The sequence below is a fragment of the Haliotis rubra genome, unplaced genomic scaffold, assembly GCF_003918875.1.
Source record: "Haliotis rubra isolate DU_JTF1 unplaced genomic scaffold, ASM391887v1 Scf656, whole genome shotgun sequence".
NCBI classification, from domain to species: domain Eukaryota; kingdom Metazoa; phylum Mollusca; class Gastropoda; order Lepetellida; family Haliotidae; genus Haliotis; species Haliotis rubra.
Window position 1 is genome coordinate 526,532 of NW_025767364.1, and position 26,285 is coordinate 552,816.

The 26,285-nt window shown below is 44.1% G+C and overlaps 1 protein-coding gene across 1 annotated transcript; it reads right to left on the reverse strand.

The window, feature by feature from the left end:
* Window positions 1–153: 153 nt before the first annotated feature.
* On the reverse strand, window positions 154–26,196 carry LOC124257290 (lon protease homolog 2, peroxisomal-like). The gene is given in 18 exon segments (XM_046691303.1): window positions 154–1,556; window positions 2,332–2,442; window positions 2,688–2,878; window positions 3,295–3,514; window positions 5,298–5,554; window positions 6,745–6,977; window positions 7,437–7,516; window positions 8,395–8,542; window positions 9,039–9,096; window positions 9,099–9,223; window positions 10,159–10,233; window positions 11,733–11,831; window positions 12,781–12,953; window positions 13,893–14,045; window positions 20,576–20,688; window positions 23,651–23,849; window positions 25,281–25,374; window positions 26,070–26,196. Coding segments are annotated over 18 exon segments (2,547 nt in total). The 5' UTR covers window positions 26,177–26,196; the 3' UTR covers window positions 154–1,445.
* Between the last annotated feature and the right edge of the window lie 89 nt (window positions 26,197–26,285).

Genomic DNA, 26,285 nt, shown 5'->3' on the forward strand with positions numbered 1-26,285 from the left:
GTTCTAGATAAAAATTCACTGATGTGCGACAATCCCTCAAACAATATATCCATAATTGTCAGCATTGTCTCAGGAGACACAAAATGTGCCTTAATGTCTTATTAGCGAGGTGGCAACATTTGCTATTCAAAAAGAAATGTAAACAAGAAAATATTTATATTCCGTAACATTTTATTGATAACAAGAACATCAGTACCATGTAGCAAGTACTAGTACATCATAATTACAACAGATGCACCCATTGTGATCAAGTCATTCAGTGATAAAGAAGAGATGATTGATTCACATCTCAAAATAAACTTGCATCCTTGAATAAAACACATTTTCTTGATAAGCTACACATATACTCATTCCAAATCATAGCAAAGGGTATGATGTCAACCTATACATGTGATAGTGGGTAGGTGCCAAGCGTTCTGAGTCACAAGAAATCAATGTGTTTACACACACAATAAATGCATTGTTATACAAACAATCATCAATAGCAATTTTCAGAATATAACATTTTCCTCCGTATTTATCTGTTTATAACGCATATTTTATTCATTTCCAAAATGCAAAACATCTCAGCTGGAAAGGATCCACTAAACTTCGCATTTGACCACACCAGATAACATTATGACACACAACTATACATCAGTTCAACCAGTCTCTTGTTAAAGGCCATCCATCCTTTCCAGTAGAATGCTTGAAACCAGTCAGTCAGAGTTATCTACCCTGACAGTCATTCCCGCCACACTCATTCTCACACAGACATCAGCAGTGACTATCTTGGACTGACTGGCTGACTGAGTTTGGTTTTACGCCGCTTTTAGCAATATTCCAGCAACATCACGACGGGGGACACCAGAAACGGGCTTCACACAATGTACCCATGTGGGGATTCACACCCGGGTCTTCGCCGTGACGAGCCAACGCTTTAACCACTAGGCTACCCCACCACCCCGACAATCTTGGAGACTACAGGGGAACTATATGGCATATAGCTCTCCAGTACAAACGTCTTACAGCAATTACTCCCAATTACTAAATTAATGATGGTAAACATCTGTTAAACAACAATGTTATTTGACAATACAGATCTAGTATGCCTGGTCCACACTTTAATATGATACAGCTAGGTTATAGCGGACTGTGGCTTAAAATAACATTCACTCGCTCCAACATGGCCAACTTGTATCAGAAGCATCAGCTACAAACACTCAACACTCATCAATATTCATTTTAATAATTTTAACTTGGCTACAATTTTCAGAAAATATATTGATGCATCAAGGAGCAAATATATATTCATCTTCATATTCATACATTTTTATATCCTAAAAGTAACCATCCATTTCATAAATTAAAGCATCAATCTAATCTGTGTTGTGAATACCATATGGTAAAGAAAGATCTATGGTTGGCCAAGGCAAGGTCAAGGTGATCCTGGAAGGTCAGGGTTGTTAGAGCTTGCTGACATCCACTGGGGAAGGAGCGAGGGACGGGAACCCTCTGTCAAAGGCCGCATTGAGGACATCTTCTAGTTTACTTGCCAACACAACAGATAGATCCTTCTGGAAAATCAAAACGACACTTGTGTTCAACATGATTTTGTGACAATGTCTATTACTTAAATAAACTGAAGGCCAGTGTTGGCAAATCTACTTCAGTTCTTGGCTGTTTCTATGGTTTTCAGATAAGTCTATGGATCACACGCACTAAACAGCCTTCAAAGCCAAAGCAACATACCAAGTTTATTCAACTAATCAGGTACTTCTCATTCAAATGTCCTGCTGATGAGCCATCTGATTATTTTTGCAGTGAGTCTGAACCTGAAATGTTTGGATATCCATGCAAGTCCAACATATTCCTGTCACTGCTGCATGTCCTCCAACATATTCCTGTCACTGCTGCATGTACCTACTAGTGGTGGTCCGATTAATTGAAATGATCGAAGATTGGTCGCAGTGACTAAACGACTAAGCAGTCGATCATGTTTTCTCATAATCAAACACAAACAGTACTGAAACACTTGTTTTCATTAACAATATTTTTCACGAGGTTGGTTTTGTCTGTTACATTTCATAAGCACTACATGCTCATTTCAACTCATGATTGAATTTATCTTAAAGACTCCGAGAAATTTATGTTCCTAACATACTAGTCATCCTTTAAAGATGTGAAATTTTGCCAAAAAAGCCCAAAAGAACTACATGTTTTTTCCTTATTTTTATGTGCATTAACAAATTTCATTAATGACGCTAACCAATATTTTTGAATGATTGATCGGTTGTAATGAACCAATCATCAATTATAAGATTTTAACCAATTCCCAACACTAGTACCTACCAGAATGTTAGCGGGGATATCCTGCAAGTCCTTCTCATTCCTGCGTGGCAGGATCACACGTCTAATTCCTGCTCTATGTGCTGACAAAACCTTCTCCTTTATACCACCGACCTAGGTAATAAGACAAAAGGCTTTGGTGAACTGACAAACATTATCAACCTTCCTTCATTCTAAGTTCAATATACTATACTCCTATGCCACTGCAAAATCCAAGACATTCATAAATGTTTCTTTTTGGACAATATCTAAGAACCTTTCATTAAGATGAATGGAGAATTAAGGAGAAATTATGCATTTTATTACAGTGAGTTATCACAAACAAGTTCATAACCAGTTCAACATTGTTTAATACCTACAGGCAAAACAAGTCCTCTTAGAGTGATCTCCCCTGTCATGGCTGTGTCTGAGCGAACACATCGCTCACTGAAGAGTGACACCAGGACAGTTGCTATGGTAACACCAGCTGATGGTCCATCTTTGCCAACAGCACCCGCAGGGAAGTGAATGTGAAGGTCAGTGTTGTCCAAAGGTCAGATTTCATGTTCAGCTGGAGAATAGATTTCACCTTGTCACCAAACAAAATTGTCTAAAATATCAAAGGTCATTTCAAAATTGCCTCAAGCCTTAAATAATGTCAGCTAAATAAGGCATGAAAGCAGAGAGTGGTGCCACTTTTACATGATTTCCACTCTGGTATTAAACCCCACATAGTGGGTCATGGTGCTGAGAACCAATAATTGTTCATCAGGGCGGATCTGAGATTCAAATCAGCAGATCCTAGCATGGAAAAGGGAGGTAGCTCCAACTATTTCCTACCTGTGAAGCTCGAGTTAAAATTGGTCTTCAGCAACCCATGCTTGCCGTAAAACAGCGACTAAGGGGATTAGGTGGTCAGGCTCGCTGACTTGGTTGACACATGCTTCAGGAGCTGATGAACTACTACTGTAGCTTCAGAAGATGGACAACTTACTCTAGTTGCATTGGCCCTGACCCAGTTGAGAGCCAGGTTAGCAGACTCCTTCATCACATCCCCCAGTTGTCCCGTCAGAGTTATCTTTCCTTCTCCCTCCATGCGAGTCGCCTCCACAAACATGATCTCGCCCCCCATGGCAGTCCATGCCAACCCGACTGCTACTCCTGGCTGCCCCAGGCGCTCCGACATCTCTCTCTCATACATAGGAGGCTACAACACACAAGGATTCCACAAAATATATTTCCTGGCTACGAAAATCTGAATATTTCACACAATGATTACACAAAACATCTTCCCTGGCTCAGAATATCTGAACATTTCATACAAGGAATCAAACCCTGTTCTACTGTTACTAGTATTAGCATCCAACTGATGTCAATGTAGCCCGCAATCTATCATGTCTTTGCAAACACCTTGGATTCAATACTATACAGAAAGAGCTCATAAACTGATACTGCATGTCTTATGTATACAGGAAATATGCATGCGTTTAAGAATATCTTCATCAAGTTTTGGTCAAGAACGCCAACTCTGTAACTATATGTTCTTACAACATATGAGATATTTCCATAAGATGTGCAATGTGACACGTCTGCTTTCACTTTCTGATGGCTTCATCAAAAGTAGGCCCGAAATGAGGGGGAACAAAAAATAATAGAAACTCATATGGATAAAGCAAATATTTTACATGTCGTTCAAGTTTGACCGGACCCGTGAAGATCCGGGGTAGAATAGGTCTTCAGCAACCCACGCTTGCCACAAAAGGCGCCTATGCTTGTCATAAGAGGCGACTAACGGGATCGGGTGGTCAGGCTCGCTGACTTGGTTGACACATGTCATCCCAATTGCGCAGATCGATGTTCATGCTGTTGATCACTGGATTGTCTGGTCTAGACTCGATTATTTACAGACCGCCGCCATATACTTGGAATATTGCTGAGTGCGGCGTAAAACTAAACTCACTCACTCATCAAAAGTAACATCGTCAAGTTGCATGTGCCAAACATCGGATCAGTCAAACTTCTTTCTCATCAATTGGACAACAGGCTTCAAATCTTCAACTAATGAGCATGTTCAGTGGAAAAGACTTAGTGTTCTTATTAACAATTAATATACACATATTTATGAAAACTATATATTCTTTACCTAATTTTAATATTCTGACTACTGTCTTTGCAAACCTAACAAGCGATGGTAATAATCTGGGTCAAAGATGTACCTACAAGATTTTTCAAAAGATCTGCATTTTTTTCGAACAAGCTCTGCCGAGGGTATTGTGTAAATTACATATATACTACCCATCAAAAGTTTAGACTCGCTTAAATCAATCACTATAAGTTATGTATGTACATATGGTTACAAGATGAATTTCTCCACTAACTTGGGGGAAACATCTGCAAACCTTATGCAGATTAATTGTATCAGGATCATGCATCAAATTGCTGAAGATCATGTGCAAATGAACAGCTGCATTTTCGTGTAAAGTTTTGACAAAAAAAATCGCCATTTTCTCACCAAGTTTCATCATTTATTGAACACATGACAATAAACTTTTCAACATCATGAATTTGTTTTACAATACATCAGCTCATGTATAAACAGTACCTTTAAACTGCATGGATTATTTTACAAAATCTAGTTCAGAACAGTTGACTGAAGTAAGTGGCTACATTTACACTAGTGAGTCTAAACTTTTGATGGGGAGTACATTTTGGTGTGTGAAATTCCCAGTAAGCACACAATGTTAATATTCTAGTTACCTGTGAGGATCCGTGTTAGAATTGGTTTTCAGTAACCCATGCTTGTCGTAAGAGGCGACTATTGGGATCGGGTGGTCAGGCTCGCTGACTTGGTTGACACGTCATCGTATCCCAATTGAGTAGATCGATGCTCATGCTGTTGATCACTGGATTGTCTGGTCCAGACCAGATTATTTACAGACCTGAGCGTTAAACCACAAACAAACAATAATATTCCAGTAGTGGCCACATACCCCTAGGATGTCCTCAATGGCAGCTTCATCGATGACTATCGGCATTTCAGGAGGGTGGGCGAGCGTGGAGGCCTCGTGAGAATCATTCGCCGACAGAATCTCAGAGGGGATATCCTTCTTGTCACCCTGGGTGGCTTCCAGCTTCTCCCGACGAGCTTTGGACACTCCCTCTGCGACCCGCACAGCCACGGCCCGGCAAATGGCTGCAATACGTCGCTCCAACGTACGAACACCTGCCTCACGGGTGTACTTTGCCACTGGAACACAAACATCATCTTACAGCAATACTACCTCCTAAAACCACTGTAGATAGTTCTATTTGATGTTTTGGACATACAGTCAAATCCCAATGAGTTGAATCACTGGGGACCATATAATAAATTCGACTTATCAATGTATTCGAGACATAGGTATGTCTATGAGGGTAGAAAAAAAGATGATCCAGTCCTAATTCCTCCACCTAAGCATTTGTTTATCTAATGATCCATATCACTAATAGGGGCACCTTATCAGTTCCAGTCTGATTAGCTCAGACAGTGATTTCCGCAAAATCACTAATCTGCCTTTTGAACTCACCCGTCAATGGTGGAAAGGTGTCAGCCGCGCTGGTTTGTTAATTGGATCAGTTTGCTACACCAATCAACTTCTCATTGACTGACTTCCGGCTTATGTATACAAGATTGCTGTTGTTTGAATCTCATGAGACCAAATTTCCTTCTCGAGTCATCGTGTGTATTTATGAGACGAATTCGTGTAACCGGTATTCAAATGATGACAACTATAACAGGGAATGGTCGGGACCGACAGGTACTTCGAGTTATGCATAATATTCGAGACACTGGCATTCGATTCATCGGGATTTGACTGTATTTCACAACATTACAGCAGCCCGTAAACAATCACCTCTGACCCAGACAAAACAGTGATTCCATTATGATCAACAACCTGAAATTATTCCTCATTGCACCTGATCATTCATTTTACCTCCCCATTTGAGAAGAAATGGAACATTCAAAGTCTGTCCCCGTTGGGTCATGATTTATTATCACATAAGTTATAGTCCCATTCTCTGTATGTATCAATAATATAAATCAGTTTGCAGTGTAAAATAGCTGGATTTTTCCAGATTTGGTGGAGATTCCAACATAGAACAATTCTCAAACAAAGAATCGTTCTCCAGCATAAAACACTTCCTAACCACAGAATAACTCCCCAACAGGGAATAGTTCCTTCCCCTGGCATAGAACAGATCCCCAGCATGAAATAGTTACCAACCACAGAATACTTCCCTGACTTCCCAAGCTTAGAACAGGTCTCCACTATAGAACACAGAATATTTTCCAGCACAGAACTGTTCTCCAGCAGTAATATCAATCAGATAACCTGTCTTGTCTTGACTTCATTATTTACAGAATATCATCAGAACAGAAACAGTATGTATGCTTACCCAGAACTTTAATGGAATCCTCAGGGATCTGTATCTGTTCCGCAGTCAGTCCATGTTCCTTGAGTTGTTTGGGCATGAGATGGCGGACACCGATGTTGACCTTCTCCTCCTGGGTGTAGCCCGGGATCTGGATCAACTCCATGCGGTCCAGGAGGGCTGGTGGAATGGTGGACATGTTGTTGGCTGTTGCGATGAACAGCACTTGGGACAGGTCAAACGGGACATTGAGGTAGCTGAATTTGTTCAGGAATAATATACATGGCTGGATTCAGAAAGGGATTGTGCAGGTGTGACTCCCATTGTTATTGTCATACACCTTACAAGTTAACTGCACCCTCAGCCATGTACATTTGTGACTTGGGTTATATGCACATTCCCTTTCTTTCAAAATACTGGATCCACCTCTGACATATAGCCATAGTTATGAAACATACATTAACGCTTTTGGGGACGTTACAAGGTTTCATCAAATCGTTTATCTCAAAAACACAACAAGGTCAAAGTTTGTCGATCCAAAAGTAATGTTTGAAATTTTGTGTTTGACAGCACTTAAAACTGACAGAACATGTCAATAAACACATATTTCGGTATCAATAGTATCTGATGCACAGAAATGTTACTATTTGAGGCCTCAGGAAATTCTCACTAACACCTGCACATAATGGTTATCTCCGGACGTTAAACTAGGATACTGATCTACGAAGTTGTTGTTCTGTTCCGGGTCCAGAACTTCCAGCAGAGCAGCAGCAGGGTCGCCATGGAGACTCTTGCTCTGCAACACCAGACATGAGATGATGTCAGTCAGTGAGGGAGTGTTGTTTAAAGTCACCATAAGCCACATTCCAGTTACATTACATGGACCCCATCAGGTTTTTGACACTTTAATCCCAGTTTCCCAGCGGGTATGACCCACATGAGGCTATGAGGCTTATTAGGGCACCCCATCAACATATGTCAACACCCACACCTCATCCTGGTATGACACCCCATCATATGCATGACACCACATGAGGTTATGACACCCCGAGGTTATGACACCCCAACACCACATGAGGTACACCCCATCAACATATGACACCACATGGGGTGACACCACATATGACAATGAAGTTATGACACCCCATCAATGAATGACACCACATGAGGTTATGACACCCCATCAATGTATGACACCACATGAGGTTATGACACCCCATCAATGTATGACACCACATGAGGTTATGACACCCCATCAATGTATGACACCACATGAGGTTATGACACCCCATCAATGTATGACACCACATGAGGTTATGACACCCCATCAATGTATGACACCACATGAGGTTATGACACCCCATCAATGTATGACACCACATGAGGTTATGACACCCCATCAATGTATGACACCAGTCAGTGAGGAAGTGAATGGGGTGTGTTTAAAGCCACAGTAAGCAATATTCCATCTACATCACAGGGAGCTGCCAATTATCATATCTGTACCCCATCAACGAATGACATCCCAACAGGGTATGACACCACATCTTGGTACGACAGCACAGAGCTTGGTTGTATTCAGCTGATCTCCATTAGTTGCCTGTTACCACAAGGTCAAACATTAGTCATTGTCGACTTAGTTACCAACTGAGAAATACATGCATCTGCACATACCAGCTTATCTATCTCGTCCAGCAGGAAGACCGGGTTGTGGGTATTGACGAGTTTCAGCCCCTGTATGATCCGTCCAGGCATGGAGCCAATGTAGGTCCGACGATGACCACGGATGTCAGACTGGTCACAAACTCCCCCCAGTGCTATCCTAGTGGACAAACAGAATTCACAGGACTATCAGAGAAAGTCTGTGTTTTTATGTAATCTAGCCTGCTGTTTACAAAACTTAATTCAATAACTGGAACAAAGAGACAAGACTTTCTTTTAACATAATTCAAACATACATGAAAAAAGTCAATTCCTTTCAACTGGAATAAAGTAAAAAGCACAAACGTATTATCAATACACAACAAAAGTAATTAATGATGACAAGGGCATAAACCTCACTACTTAATACTAACGACACTTAATCTAACTAATCTTAATAAAAATCTATGTACAAATGTACCAAGGTCCAAAACTGCATTACTTTATACTAACTGAACTTAATCTCACTAATCTAAATTAAAAGCTATGTATATATGTACAAATACTTGAATCTACCACAAACATAATTATTAACATGAAATATATCAACAGTTAAAGCTTCCCAACCACCTCACTGTGTTCAATGAAGTACTCATTGTAGATAAAGGCCGAGTTACCTATGGAATTCTCTGCCCAGTGTGCTGGCTATGGACCGTCCCACACTAGTTTTCCCACCCCCTGGGGTCCGACAAAACAAAGGATTGGACCCTTGAGAGAGTTTTTGAGCTGGCGGACTGCCAGGTATTCCAGGACACGTTTCTTCAACTTGTCCAGGCCATAGTGGTCAGCGTCCAGATCCTTCCTGTCAGGACATAGAACTGGGTCATCACATGGATGAAACCATAAACTCAGCATAATTGTTGTTCATCTCAGTCAACAAATGTAACATGTTATATTTGGGGTTTACACTCTTGTGGAATCTCTGGTTGCTGGGATAGATTGCTGACTTTGTGGGCTGGTGATTAGGTGCTACTCTGAGAGTGAGGGTTCGAAACCTGGATGGGACTTAGGCCCCAAAAAGTACTAGAATCTGTACTTCACTGAGAAAGTGTAACATCAAACATAACAAATATTACAGCACATGAATGAGTTTTTATCTCAGTCAATAACAAGTGGTAAAAATAATTTATAAATTGGCCATATAAATAAGTGGCAGATAGCATAAACAACACTCCACATGATCAGGGCACAATCACATACAGTCGTCCTGGCCACACCCATGATGACGCACAATCAGTTCTAATAACAAGCACTGGGTACAGGCAGTGTATGAAATAAGGCCCGTCTGACCGCCCGAGACTGGTTAGATTTCGGACGGACAGTCTAGATTTACCGCTAGCCAGCCTGATGGTCTGGTAAAAAATTTAGATGTTACATACATCTGAGTCATATTTTGGTGTCTGGTCTGGTTAAATCCATTTTGGACTGGTAACATTTTGAAGTTACCAGCCCTGATGTCTGGCTGGGGTTTGGCTTATTTCATACACTGGTACAGGGCACCTGTTTTTCCCCAAATCCCCATGAGGTTCATCAGCTTGCACCAAACATTCCAATGTAGATACAATATAATCTTGTCATACTGTAACTAGTCAGACCCCGGTCCGACAGTTATGTCCCTTTACTCACAAATTGTGGTTCCCAGTCGCCATTATTCCAAAGGGTGGTTTTCCAGACTAACAGGGTAATAACGCCATTGTAACTGTTGTTATAACCTACACAATCTGTAACATGACACACCTGGCCTGCAAGATGTCTAGGGCGTCCTTGCTCTGGCGGGACCACGGTAACTCCACCATGAGCTCCAAGTAGTTCCTGCAACACACAACACTCACAGTCACTCATTCATACGACCCAAACCGCTCACTTGCAACTCGAAGCATTGCTAAGGGGCAAACTGAAATTGAACACAGATCACGAGGAATCGTCTCAACGGCAAAAACTTTTCAAATTTTCTCACTTGTTTAAGCATGTACAGTCAGGCGCGGTAATCTGGTCCTCGTTAATCTGAATCCGCAAAGTGACACATTGTTTGTTTAGCGACTTAGCGACTCATCCCGCTGATCCCTTTATCATAAGTGATAGGGAAATTTCGACGACCACGCTGTTTTGGGAAAGACTTCAATCCGAAATCTATGCTGGGTACTGTTTCAACACGAAGCGTGGATGACCTCTGACATGTTCTGTGATTGGCTGAGAACTTTTGATAGACAGTGTAGGAGTCCGCGTGGCGTTCGCGTCATACTTCTCCGTGACAAATGTCAAAGTTCACTTTCTTCCTCCAACACTACATCGGTAGTTCAGCCACTTGATGCTGGTATTATTCGGACATTCAAAGCTTATTACAAGAGATATAAGTGAGACATTTCATCGCGTGTGCTGAAGGCGACAAACCCCAGTGTATAAACTTAAGAGAGCCTTGCGTTGGTGAAATCTGCATGGGCAGATGTTTCCTGTCAGGCGATCAAGAACTGTTTCAAGCATGTCAAATTCTGCCAAGTCAAGAATCCCAGATTGGTGAAAAAACAACCTTTGCAGCAGCCCACCATTAAAGACTACTTTTGTAAGTAAAATGTGTGAGTGAAACAATGTGTAATAAATCCAGTGATTGTCTTTGATGTTTTATTTTGATTTCTTCACGTATCGATAGTAAGGAAAGATATCAAGGGGAAGTAACTCAGTGCATATACTGTGGTTTCCGCGATGCTGACGTTTCACTATCGAGCGGGTTTTAAAAACCAAAGTGTTAAAGTAGCGAGGTCTGACTGTACACAGTCAAAATCAGCAATACTTTCCTACTTAACAAATAGGCTATATGTTAACACATGCCTACCTTTATTATCTTTATTATGTAATATTCTCACCAACACTTACGCTGTATATCCACTTTCCAAATGGCGTCGTTGTTGATGCAAGCAGTGATCGTTAAAAAGGTAAACAAACACGGTAATCTTTATTATGTAATATTCTGGTAATGGTGTCTGCGTCGTTGATGGAACATACTTCAAGTTTGAGGGGTCAGCTTATCCATGGGAATTATAAACATATACTCGGTGCCAAAAATAACCTTCGCTGACAACCATTTTTATGGTTATGCTTATATTTATGCTTATGTTTAAGATACATGAACCGTTAATAATGGGAATCATCCCTTACCACAGTATTTGATCAGGATCCATTTGCACAAAGCAATCATAGCATTATGACCATCTTTAGCCGATGTTTGTATGGGATCATTGTAGCACTAAGATCGCTTTGTGCAAGTGGGACCAGATCACAACTGCGATCCTGTCAAGTTAAAAACCGATGACTACCTGATCATAGCATGTTCTGGCATGTGCTGTGGCATCTTCTTCAGCCTCTTCAGCTCCTTCATTGATGCCTTGTGCGCCTGCTCTGGCATGTTAGCCGCTCTGTCGTAACAGAAACATGAAGCTGTGATAGTGTCAGTGACGTCAGATAATACTCTAGTTTCAAACTGTCTTCATAAAGCGTGAGTGAGTGAGTGAGTGAGTAAGTGAGGTTTTACGCCGCTTTTAGCAATATTCGAGCAATATCATGGCGGTGACACCAAAAATGGGCTTTACACACTGTACCCATGTGGGGAACTGAACCCGGTTCTTTGGCGTAAAGAGCAAATGCTTAAACCACTAGGCTACCCAACCGCCCCCATATAGAGAATCTGTTACCAGTTTCCTAATCACATGTAATAGCAACAGTTGGTTGTTTAATGTTTCTTACAGCTGTATGACCAAGGTCTTTATAATAAGGACTAAACTAGACAGTCCTGTGATTGACGATGATCTACACAATTGGCATATGAGTGAGTGAGTGAGTTAGTTTTATGCCGCACTCAGCAATAGTCCAGCTATATGGCAGCCATATGGCAGCGGTCTGTAAATAATCTTCCGATAGGCATGGGTTACCGAAGATCAATATTCAACAGCATACTGTTTAAAGCGGTGTTGATACCAACTCTTGCTTGACATTAAAACCTCTACATTCAACTGTTCTAGATGACATTAATTGTATCTTCTGGATCTTGATTACGTTTGCCAAGAACTCATAAAATGTCAATGCCTGACGCTTTGACCAACAATCCTGTTAGTCGCGATGGCTCTTCCAGCTACAAGCATGGGTTACTGAAGATCAATTCTAATCCATATCTTCATGGGTCGTATGTATGTAGGTCTGTAGGTAGTAATTGGGATATGGTGACATGCATCAACCAAGTGAGCTGAGTCTGACCACGAAATGCCTTCAGCTGCCTTTTACAAGAATCTTGAGTTGCTGAAGACCAATTACAACAGGGATCTTGACAGGCGTTATGAATGGCACAAACAATCTAATGACCAAGCATACTTTATCTTCTGCTCCAGGTCAAGGTCATCTGACTCATTGTCTCCATCCTCCTCCTCCAAGTCTGTGCTCAGCTTCCTGAACACACTCCGCATGTTGGTTGGCCTTGACCCTTCCTTCCGGGTCACAATTTCCACCTTGCCATCTTTCCGTGCTCGCTGAAGAAGCTTCAGACCCTAGTTGTAGGAACATAAAAGATCAAGTTCCTAAGACTGGACACCTTTCCAGTTATAATTTGCAGAGTTAACTTATATTTGTTAAGCTTACTAGTAGGACTGACTGACTGACTGAGTTTGGTTTTACGCCGCTTTTAGCAATATTCCAGCAACATCACGGTGGGGGACACCAGAAATGGGCTTCACACATTGTGCCCATGTGGGGATTCGAACCCGGGTCTTCAGCGTGATGAGCCAACGCTTTAACCATTAGGCTACCCCACTGCCCCCTTACTAGTAGGAAAGAGTTTTCGCTGCACACAGGCTTTGCAAAGGTATCACATGTAACAGATTATAGGATTATTTTGGCAACCCAGAGAACTAGTAAACCATATTTCACTCTTCATCAGAGTTTGTATCTATTTCTGTTTGAACAAGACATAAATGTTTACTATGCTTGCATTTCTGTCAGTTTCATTCAGTTTCAATTCATAGCAAAACTGAAGTATGTAGAACTGGTTTGGAATCATAGCCCTAAAAAAGAAGCAGTCTTGACTTGTGGACTACCACAAACCTCAAAGGCTGTATGTCATATGACAAGTTTGGGCTAGTAGACTCAAACCTTGTACAGACTGTTATACACTAGCAACTTTGTATCATTCCTTTAAAGGCAAGTATGGAAGCCTGTACACTGTCTCTATGAGTGAGTGAGTGAGTTGAGTTTTACACCGCACTTAGCAATTTTCCAGCTATATGGTGCCGTTCTGTAAATAATCGAGTCTGGACAAGACAATCCAGTGATCAACAGCATGAGCATCGATCTGCACAATTGGGAACCGATGACGTGTCAACCAAGTCAGCGAACCTGACCACCCGATCCTGTTAGTCGCCTCTTACGACAAGCATGGGTTACTGAAGATCAATTATAATCCGGATCTTCATGGATCCCTCTATAAATACCTCGATCTGCCTCATCAGCAGGGGCAGAGCCTTCTTGAACCTGTCATTCAGATCCACAGCATCCAGCACCTGAATCTTCTCTGTGTAGGAGGCTTTCACAATGGCTGCACACACATCCGGAAGGTGCTGACTTGGCAGATTCTCCAGCATTTTCTGGCAACGATTAAAACAAATTAAAGATTTATAAAGAATTATTAAAATCTAAATATTTTAGATATTTAAATACTTACCTTACCATAGGTCTTATGCATATTACCTCAAGCTCCGCTTAAAGAGATCAGACAGTCGTTGATTCGCCATTCTGTAGAACGGCCACCTCGTGTATCGACGAGTGTACAGGCAACGGAAGTGACGTGATCTCCCCTCCCGCGCAAGCGCGGTCCATCCAAAATCACTTTTACTGACCAGGTCCGAAGAGCCCAGAGAGGGGAGGAGCATCCAGCGTTGGGAGGGAGTTACCGCCCTATGGTAAGGTAAGTATTTAAATATCTAAAATATTTAGATTTTAATAAATTTTTAACTTACCTTACCATAGGTCTTATGCATATGGATTCGACAGTAGGACGGCGGTGTCGGGCTCCAGAGGACCGTCCCACGAAAAACCCACATGCCAAGGGAAAACCAGAAGAAACTACTGAATCGCCAGACTGTCGCAGGAGGCGCCTGGAACAGGAGACAGATAGTGACTAAAGGCAACCCTAAGGAAAACAAATACACCCAGAGTGTAAGTTAACCTGAAGACCAGAAGGTAAGAAGAAGTAGTTACCTAATGGGCGGTAGGATGGGTGAGTTGCTGAGCAACCACCAGTGGACCAAACGATTGAAGACCTTCCACGTCCTCGGCGGCCAAATCCCGCAGGTAATGACTAGCGAAGACAGTAGAGGACTTCCAAAACAACCCTCCATGATGGCTGGAGCGGTGCAGTTTCTGTGGAGAGCCATGGTGGATGCCAGAGCCCTAATCTCATGCGGATTAGTGGCTGTAGGATGAGGCAGATCTTGGCATCGTAGGCGGTCAGGATGGTAGTATGCGGAGCCAGAGCGCAAAGCGTATTCTTATTAACTTCACCTTCGACCACAGAAGACAACGGGATGAACAGTCTCTTACGAGACTGCCTCCTGGAAGATGACTTGGCAATATAAATCTTAAGTGCCCTCACGGGACAAAGCAGCTGTTCCTCAGCGCCGTGAGGTCCTAGAATGGAAGACAAAGGAGGGATGGAGAAGATCCTATCCGGTTGTCCCGGCAGCTGGTTCTTGGCCACGAAGTCCCAAAGCAGTCCGAGATGAACAAGACCATGCCGTGACTGCTCAAAACGCACCCTGGTGACATCCAATGCGTGGATCTCACTAACCCTAGCTGCTGTGGCCAGGGCCAAGAGAAAAGCTGTCTTCCTGGAGAGGTTCTCAAAAGAAGCCGTGTCCAAGGGCTCATAAGGGGGACCTCTCAGATGACGAAGAACGACGTTTAGGTCCCAAGCCGGAGGACGGAGCTTTGCCTTCTGGTCCTCCAGCTTAAGCGCTTTGAGGATGGCGATGAGTTCTGGCACCTTGGAAATCTTTTTGTCGCGACTTGACCGCCAGAGCGGAGTTAAGAGCCGATAAATAAGTTCCTATAGTGTTGCCCTTGAGGCGCCGGGACTTCGAAGAAAGAGAAGGAACTCTGCTATAAACTGAGGAGAAGCCTTCAATGGGTCCTTGGACTTCTGTGCACAAAACTTCTCAAAGAAACCCACTTATCATCATAGAGTGATCTTGTGGAGACTTCGATGAGCACGAGCAATAACCTTGGCGACACCCGTGGAAGCCCTTGGCCTTCAGCCTTTTGCAGATGATCCAACCGCACAGATGAAACCGAGTCGGATCGGGATGCCACTGTCGACTGTGGGGATGCCTGAGCAGGTGAGGCCAGTCTGGTAACTGTTGCGGACTTCTTTTCGGTGAGGCGAGCGCAGATCTGGGAACCAGGTTCTGGCTGGCCACCAAGGTGCGTGACCAAAAGCAGACGAATCGTCTCTGTCCGCTTGACCTTTGCTATTACCGCTGGCAACAGAACGGTGGAAAACGTACACGCCCAGACCCTCCACGACAAGGACATGGCATCGACCGCCCATGCCGCTGGATCTGGAATCGGAGAACCGCATAAGCGGCAGCTGTGTGTTGAAGCGAGTGCGCAAACAGGTCGATCAGAGGCGGCCCGTGACTGTGACAAAGAAGTTTGAACGCTTCTGGATGTAGCATCCACTCTGTTGGAGACGGTTTGCCCGGCCTTGAGAGAGCGTCTGCCAAAGCGTTCTTGCACCCTGGGATGTGTTGGGCTCTGGCGCTGATGCCATTGTCGTCCAGGAGACTGGCCAGCTGGAGCGTCTGCTCCAACAACTGTTTGGACCTGGTCGTTCCCTGATTGTGAATCAACCACACCACCGTGGAATTGTCCGGCTATCAGGAGCCTGGTGTTCCGCAACAGAGGCACCCAGTGTCGAACCGCTAAAATGACTGCTTGCAGCTCCAAGTTGTTGATGTGCCATCCTAGCTCGGGTGCCTGACCACAGCCCGAGGTGGTCTGGTCGTTGAGGTGAGCACCCCAACCTTGAAGAGGCGATCTACGAACAGTTCGTGATCGTGAACAAACTCTGTCAAGGAGACTCCTGCGCAGACGTTCGACTCGACAGTCCACCAACGGAGGTAAGCGTGGAGATGCAGGGGCAAAAGGAACCTCAACTGAAGGTCGTCCGCCTGGATGTAAGGCAACAGGAAGCGCTGTAACGGCCGAAGCATCAAGCGACCTCTGAGCGTCAAGTCCTGGGCTGAGGTGAGGAGACCTAAGAGGGACTGCCACTCCCTGAGCACGAGCGGCTGGGATAGACCTCGGTTGGCGAAACTGACAATCTTTCTCCAGCGATCTAGCGGAATCCTGACAAGGTCGCAATGTGTCAGGAAGAGGCCTCCTATAAACGTCAGTTCCTGGGACGGCTCCAGGTGGGATTTGTCTATGTTGATAATCCATCCCAGTTGCTGCAAGAGATGAATGGCAAAGTGCATCTGTTTGCGAAGCAACTGAGGGTCGAGGTGGTTCATGAGACAGTCGTCTATATAAGGGTCGAAGTCGATGCCCCTGAGATGGAGGAACCGGGTGATCGGCGAGGTAATCCGAGTAAAAAGCCACGGGGCCGTGGAAATTCCAAATGGAAGCACTTTCCACTGGTAGTGGGACCCGTTGAAAAAGAACCTCAGGTACTTTCTGTGACGGTGGTAAATGGGCACATGCAGGTAGGCATCCTGAAGGTCGAGGCTGGCCAACCAGACCCTGGGCGCAAGCTTGGCTCGTAGCTGTTCCAGGGACACCATGCGGAAGTGAGGCGGTTCCGGAAGATAAAGGTGGTTGAAAACTGCCATGTTGTGAATCATTAAGTAGTTTCCCTGAGTCCTTCTTGGGAACCAGGAAGATTGGTGAGTAGAACCCGGGGACTGTCGGGGTCTAGCACTATCTCTATAGCTTGTTTGGCGTAACAGAGTGTGGATGCTGTCTGCTAGCAGTAACTGTTGGTCTGGAGCATACACACGCGTGACTGGGGCGTTGAAGTCAGAGGCGGTGACACGGTGATTGGCAGCTTGTAACCGGTCCTGAGAATGTTGGTGATAAGCGGGTCTTCCAGGATTGTCCAATTGGGCCAGAAGATCCCCAGTCTCCCGCCTACTGGAGTAGGGCGAACCGGCACGACTGAGGCGGGAGGTCCCAGTCGTGTTGGGTCGCAACTTCAGCGACCCGAAGTAAGGGCGCCTCCCCTACCACCCCTGCCGGGGCGTCGAAGGGGTCAGGGGACGATCCTGCTGCGCTGAAAAACAGGTTCGGATCTGCCACGCCACGCCCTCTGCCAGAGGCGTCGCGGGGCGGAGTCTCTTTCGGGACGTAACGGGCGCTTCCCTCTACCCCTTGCAGATGATCTGCCACGAAGGCCAAACTCAAAGCTTGACGTAAACAAAGAAACCTCCGTATTGGTAAGCTCTGCGTGTTCCTTATACACCTCGAATGCCGTCATTAAAGAGGAAGCGAGCGCATAAAGGGGCTCTTAACAGTTTAAACTTTTCCTGCCAAGAACAGGGCTCCAGGAAACCCATCCGCCCGAACAACCCGTTGTCATGGCCAGAGCCGCCGGAGGTGCGCCAGCAAATCATGCAACACCTTGCCCTGCCATTGAAACAGGGTGGTAAGATGTTCTAACCTTGACGTGTTGTCTTCCGTCAGATCCCAAGCAGCAGCCGAAGTTGCCGGGCCAACGCTGATACGGCTTCAACATCCGCTTGAGTTCTGCATCAATGGCCAACATCTTGGAGTCCTGCACTCGGTAGGATGCCTGTGGGGAAGCCGATAAAGCTTGAGGACTCGTCATGAGCAGCGCCTCCATCGGCAAAATCAAACTATGAATCTTGTAGTCTCCTTTTGCGTGACTTTGGAGCCTTTATCGTGGTATTGAGAGACAAAGTAGCAAAATCAGCGTCAAAGAAGCCACAGCATCGGCCACCATCGGGTGAGGCGGGAGGAGTAACTCGGAGAAGACCGAATAGCCTTCGGTCGGCCCGAACCTGAAGAGGGAGAAGGACAATCCGGCAGTCTGTCGGCAATCCAGTCGAACACAGCAGAGAGAGGGAGGTAGGTGCCCCCATCATCATCATCCTCTTGCAACATTTCCTCATTATAATCGGGAGAAAAATAGCGCTCCTCAGTGTCCTCCCAGGACACGGTAGGAGCAGTAAATCGTTGACCCGAAGCAGCAGGCTTCGGTGGGCGCACCGATGACAACTGAGAAGCAGCACTCAAAGTAACTGTCGGGGAACGTGGACGACGCGGCGAGCGGCGAACAGGAGGTGACCTTGAACGGGACCGACGGTATCGCCTACCACGCATCGGTGACCTTGAGCGCCTCTCCCTATCCTTGGAACGTACGGGAGAGCGAGACCTTGAATCAGACCGACGACGGCGAAGAGAAGTATCCGAACTAAGACGAGGACTCCTAGACCGATGATGCTGCCGAGGAGACCTGGAACGAGATCGTCGAGCACGATGGGAACGCTCGGCGTCCTGACGTCGGGAAGCGCTCTTCCATTAACTGACGTTGTAGGTTCTCCTCTCTAGACACTGTAGCCTTCCTGGGGATACGGTAGTCTGCCAAAGGCGTCGGAGTTGGCGCTGGCGTCGGTACAGGCGTCGGCGTCAGCATGGGCGTCGGCGTCGGCGTCGGCGTCCGCATAGGCGCCGGCGTCCGCATGGGCGTCGGCGTAGGCATCGACGTTGGTTGAAGCAACAAGTCAGCAACTGGAGAATCAAGTGCCACAGGCGTCGGCGCAGGGACAAAGCTAGGCAACGGCGCTGGAACGGTGCTAGCAGGCTCCGGCAGCTGCCCGGCAAAGGAGGCGTCGAAGCAACTTCTGAACCTCGGATGCGACAAAGCGTCCGGGTGGGATAGGTCAACAAAAAGCGTCAGGCAGTAGCAGCTTCGAAGCGTCAGCAAGCGAGGCGCAGGGTGGGCCGGCTGATCTATCACAGGAGAAGAGCGTCCGACCGGCGTACGAGGGGGAGAAGACCGGGAGTCCACAGAAGAAACAGGGGAAGACATTTTCCTCCTCCGTTGTGACAAGCGTTTCTTCTTAGAGCTGAGGTAGGCCTTGAAATCTGCGACGGACAGCGGAGTACAAAAGTGACAGCGCTCGTCAATGGAACAGGCAACAGTCGCACAGTCTGGGCACCAGGGGTGTGGGTCCTTGGCAGACTTCTGCACCTTGCAGATGCAACAAAACTGCCGGGTCATGCACACCAAAAGCTGTAACACACAAATGTGAAACGTAAAAAACCTAGAAACAACCCCTGCAGACGAAAAAATGGAAGCACCCTCCCACAAGAATGGGCGGCCCTTGAATTCAAGTGGGACAGTCGATAATAAACAACCAAGATGGCTGCCCCACACTGAGCGCGAAAAGCGTTGAAAAACACACAAATTAGGCAAGAAAAAGAAGGTACACAAAAACAAGCATGAAACAGAAGGTGGAAGAACCCTTGAGGTATCAAAACACCCAAACATGCCACGATGGAAAAAACTTCGGGCGTGGGGACACACCCAAGCCGAAGTGAAAAACATAAACACGAGGTAGCCAGGTAAGTGAAGTTACTTGTAAATTATGTTCTTCACCCACAGAGAAGATACATAAGATAGAAAAACATACATACCAATAACTTTAATATCTGAAATCTATTAGTAAGTGTCTGAAACTTAGCGAACCAAAAACGTCTGACCAGCAAGACGCTTGAAGTAAAAGTGATTTTGGATGGACCGCGCTTGCGCGGGAGGGGAGATCACGTCACTTCCGTTGCCTGTACACTCGTCGATACACGAGGTGGCCGTTCTACAGAATGGCGAATCAACGACTGTCTGATCTCTTTAAGCGGAGCTTGAGGTAATATGCATAAGACCTATGGTAAGGTAAGTTAAAAAATATATTATTTGACTGAGACAAACTGTAGTACGTCAATGTGGCAGTGAATCCTTTAGCAGATATACAGTATTCTGTCACCACCACAGAAAGAACAAAGATTAATCTTCAAAGTGATTAAATGAAGGAAAAATCATCATCAAGTACCTCCATATTTGTTCAATAAGCTCTTCCGAGCAATATGTTACAGTGATTACCTTCAACTTGGCAACAACTGGGATTGAGATATCCAGCATCTCTACAAGTTTGGCAGCTTGGTCGCGGAAATTCATCGCTAATGCAGTGAGTTCCTGGTTTTCATCCATATCCTCTTCAATAACAGAAATAATAAACATAAATAATAAACACAATAAATGTATAGCAGAACTGACATATACAATGAACGTATCTATACAAGAGGTTTCTAGTCAGCAAGAAATCACTGAAAACATCCACATATGTGAAGTGGGTCACATTTATGGCTTCCTGCAATGATAACTCTCAGTGAATAACAGCTCTTGCATCCATTGATCATATCTTGCCAAACCTGCAATCACTCCACATTTGGCCTTTGTTTTTCAAGGCATCTTAAGGACAAACCTATCTAGGATTTGTATCTAATTACCATTGAAAGACAAATCAGGAACATAAGTGGTAAATTCTGCAAAATTTGAAACATACAACTTAAAGGAGTTTATGTTCAAAAATGTAATTTTCTGACTAAAATGATATTTTATACTTATCCTGACTCATGCTAAATGCTTGTCTCTTTCTCCTTGTGAATGATAGTGGAACACTTGAAATCCCTTGAAGTGGACGTAAAATCACCACTCACCCACGAGTTACCTCCCTTGCCTTCTTGGTGCCCTTTTGGTCACATGACCGGCCATGTTTTGTCACTCTCTCCGTATGTATGCCCGACACCAAATTTACAGGGAAATCCAGAGTGCCATAAGAGGGGAGGTTGGGAGGGCTCAATTTTAGTCAGAAAATTACATATTTTTCCTAATCCTGACTCATGCTAAATGCTTGCAGAATCCATCGGAATCGGTGGTGAGTCAGGCCACATCTGGATTCTCTGGCTGTTGATTTACGTCCTGTATTACCCCCCATGGGAACTTATGACGGCACTGCTGATGATTCTGTTCTTTCAACTTCCTCTGATAAGTCTGGGGGGAACCACTTGTCAGATTTCTTCCGAAACTTCTCCTGACATTTCCATGTGGATTTTTAGATATAGTAATGTTCCATTAGTTATCTATTGCAACTCCATCTCTTGATGTGCGCATTAAGAGGAGATGTGACCCTTCTTCATGTACAAGTATGTCCTATACAAGTACAGGGTCTATCACTCATGCTAGTCTGCCCTAGATGTGTGCATGGACTTTAACCATTTGCTCTCCAGAGCGTTGATTTTCACAAGTCACGTGATAAAAGGGTGAGATTTTTCTCAGCGCCTTTGTGGAACCGTTAGTTGTTGTGCTACAACAAGTGGCCCAAACTGGTGAATGCCTGAGACGTCTTCGGTGACAATGTCTCTGAGGTAGTGGTTGGCAAACACTGTGTCTTATTTCCAAAAGCAGCCATCCATTATTGTTGTAATCGAGCAGTTTCCATGCAGGACAAGTGTAGACGCCAGGGCTCTGACTTCGTGGGGATTGGGGGGCTCATGGAGGCTCAAGTCCTGCTGCTTTGTAGGCCCTTAGTATAACGGCTCTCATCCATATCGATAACGTTGTCCGTGAGATAAGGGGATGAATAGGCGCTTGAATTTTCGTCTCCTTGTTTTTGTCCTTTGTAGGTAGACTTTTAGTGCTCTGACAGGGCATAAGGATAGATCATGTGTATCCTGTGGCCCAAGGACTGTAGAGAGTGCTGGGATGTGGAACTGTCTGTCAGGCTGGCCGGGCAGTTGGTTCTTGGCAATAAAATCCTATCTCAGTCCTAGATGTACGATGTCACGATGTCATGATTCAAATCATGTTCGTTCAAAGTCCAGAGCATGTATTTCTGACATCCATGCTGCTGTTGCTTGGGCGATCAGGAACAGCGTTTTCTGAGTCAGTAGTTCAAAGGATGTCTGTTCTAGAGGCTTGTAGGCGTCACTGGTGAGATGTTGTAGAACTATGTTGAGATCCCAGGCAGGAGCCTTGAATTTCTTTTGTTGGTCTTCCAACTTGAACGAGCGTAGTAGTGCCAGTATCTCTGGTACTTTGGTCAGCTTGACACCCGTCTTCATTGTGATAACTGTGCTGAGAGCAGCCAGGTACGTTGAGAGTGTTGAACCTTTTAAGTGTCTCGTCTGTCGCAGATGACACAGGTATTCCGCCACTTGAGGATGGGTCGCTTTTACCGCTGTAAAGCCTTTTCTCGTTGCATACTGATCAAATCTCTGCCACTTGTCATCGTACAAGTTGCAAGTTGATCTGCGTAGAGCTAGTGTTACTGCTTTCGCTGCTCTGGCGGAGTACCCTCTAGTCTTCAGGCAAGCTTTGATACGCTCCATGCGTGTAGCTGGAACAATGCCGGATTCCCGTGAGCTTGCTTGGTGTGTGGATGGACGAGCAGGCTCGACCACTCTGGTAGTTTCAGGATTGGACTTCCGAGTTCTTGTATGAGGACGGGAAGCCATATCCTCGCTGGCCAATAGGGCCGACCAAACTCAGTTGCAGCATTGTCGTCTGCTTGATTTTTTGTATTACTTGTGGTAGTAGTGCTAGAGGTGGAAACGCATAAGCGTTTAGTCCTTCCGTGATACTTATCGCATCGCCACTCTTGTATCGGGATTCGTATCATATCGCAGCTTCAGTGCGCAATACTTTGGCAATATATCGTGGTGAGTAAAATTTTAGTATCGTGATGTATCGTATCGCAGGTTGTATGCCAATACCAGCACTACTTAGCAGTAATATAAGGTCCCATCTTATTTGTAATGAAGATCAGGGTGCCGTTGTACAAAACAACCTTAGCGCTAAGACTACCGCAAGTCTATGTAAGGTATGGGACTTACGGTCACCTTAGCGCTGTGATCGCTTTGTACAACGGCACCCTGAACATCAACTGGGAAATATATAATTCTGGGAAATTATCAATTCCCAGTTCTGCAAGTTGTACTGACATTTGCTGCTGACTGAGCGCCAAACATCCCTGAGCAAGTCTAGATAAATTCCCAAGGATAGAAGTGAATATGTTCCAGATATATTTCACTTGTATTTTGTCTCAAAAACTAAATACTAACAAAACATTTTGAAACCTTAACCTTTGACCAAGTTGGTGTAACTACTGAAACTTACCCCGGTCATTTTCAGAAAGTTTGTCCAACTGTGTAACCATTGCAATAGGATATGGTGTTTCCTGAAGTATAGATTCCACCTTAAACCGGCACAATCCAGTAACAAGTAAAGTGTATGCTGGTCTTGGCCAGTTGGTACCAGTTATCTGAACAACAACAGCTGCTGTGCCTATGGAATGAAGTGCTGTAAGCTCATCATCCTACAAATTTAATTAAAAGAGAAAATTGGAAAATGTCAGTTTGATTATTAACATGAAGATAGTTATATATTCAACCAAACTGTGCCCAAACCTTTCCAAGCAATTATCCCAAACTTGACAGCATCAATTTCAGTTGATTTGAATGTTATTACAAGTACTTCTGTACCTAAGCTTCTTAGGCTGAACAGAATTGTACAAAGCTTTGGTCTAGTTGCAGACTGTTCCTCTACAAAAAGGTCACGCCGAAAACCCGGGTTCGATTCCCCACATGGGCATAATGTGTGAAGCCAATTTGTGGTGTCCCCCGCCGTGACATTGCTGGAATATTGCAAAAAGCGGCGTAAAACCAAACTCACTCACTCTACAAAAAGGAAAGGGAAATCATAGCCCTACTATCAAAAGGAACATGATCAATGCAGCACTCTAACATATTTTCTTTACATGTTTTCACATTCAGACTGCAACATCAGTTAATTACTTTACAAATCTCATGATGAACCGTATCAAAATATCTACTTTGGTTTGATATCACCTGAAATATTGTGAACTAAAACATACCAGAAACTGAAGACACAACTATTTTACCAAAACTACACATAGCGAGACATTCAGTGGTATGCTTTAATTATGAAAACATTGTAACCATGGTAACCATTAGATTGTTCCAAATATACATATGTAATTTGTAAATGAACCCCCAGCAAGGTGGCCTAGATTTGTTTGCTGGTGGCTTATAGCCCTTGTGTAATAAAGTTGTGAATAATATTACTGTGATTCAATAGGTATAATAAGTTTTCTTTTAAATATAAAGAGTATTTATGATGAACCTGCTCGTATGTAAAAACTTGGTCTCATCATGATGTGGTTGAGAAATGCTGATGCAGTTTTAACTTACTAAATATGTGAACAATATCTACTTTTGAGAGCGGCACATAACCATGAATATTGAAAATACCCAACAATGTCAACATGACACAAAGGAAATTTCTAAATACTGTAATATTTTTTGTATGTAAGGGACCGTTCAGAATTTATGGCTAGGGGGGCGATGATGATTTTTATGGAGAAGCATGTACAATGTGACTGACCCCCCCCTAAAATTTATGTACAAAGTAAGTGATCCCCCCTGCTTGTCATGTACAAAATCAATGACCCCCCCCTCCCCATTCAGATATTTTTCACGCATAATTTGTAAATATTATATGTACAAAATTGATGACCCCCTAGTGCATGTGTGTACATAATTGATGACCGCCCTACCTCCCCAGAACAAAATGGGTGGAACACCCCCAAAAAAATCATATAAACAAACACACACACCCACACACCACCCCCAAGCCATAAATTATGATCGGTCCCTAAAAAAACAATTTCACAGAAGGTTATATATATTTTCCGCCCCTGTATAAATGAAGATTGAAGCCAAATTACCTCATCATCTTTAGCTGGATCCTTAGGTATGACACCAATGACAGTACTGCTTAGTGTATTGCGCCCAAGGAGACGGCTCTTCACCATATTCATGCTGAAATGTTGTACAACCATGTCTGTATTCACATTATTTTCATGAGAACCCAGGACACACAGCTGTTACATTCCAGTGTCCTTTGTCAAAGAGTATTGTATACTTTAGTTATTAAATCTTACATAAATATTACAATATATATCATCCAGCTGTCATATGCTAACATCAGAATACTAGGTCGTTAATGGCCCTGGCTATATAGATTTGTGCAATATACTTTATTGAAAGGACAGTGTTTTTAAACTTTGATCTGAAGGCTTGAAATGAAGGAGAAAGCCTGATATCTTGCAGTAAAGTTTTCCGTTACTTTGGTAGAGAATAGGAAAAGGGTTGAAAGCCAAAAAAAGACTTTAATTTGAAAGTTACATATTTTTAAATAAAGTTCAGTGCAAGTCATGATGCAATGCTCACCAAAACAGTATCAGAAAAATACCATCACCCACTAGTTATAAAACATATTTAATACAGATGAGTGAAGATGAGAACGATGATCACTGAAGTCGATATACGTGCATGAGCGTTTCCCTTTATCAGGACCTGTTTATCATTGAATGTGGCACTTGGAACCAGCTGACAGGCACCTGTCACGTGACAATAACACTAACAGCACACTTTTGACGATTGCCGTGAACGTGATCATTAAACATAGCGTTTAAGACAAACCAGGACAACGGGTGCAATTGAAAGACACTCACTTCCTGATGTTTCTGACAGGAATTCGCATCGAGGAACCAGGTAGTAACACATTTTCTGCCACTAAGAGTAGAGGCACCCGTCTCGGTATAGCTATGGAGGTCGCCATCTTGTCCAAGATAAACTTTGGCCTTTAAGCTGGTTTCCGATTCCCTTTGCGCGTCGTTAATTTGCGTCATAGCGGTATAGAGACGGGGCCCAGCTGACCATGCAAACAT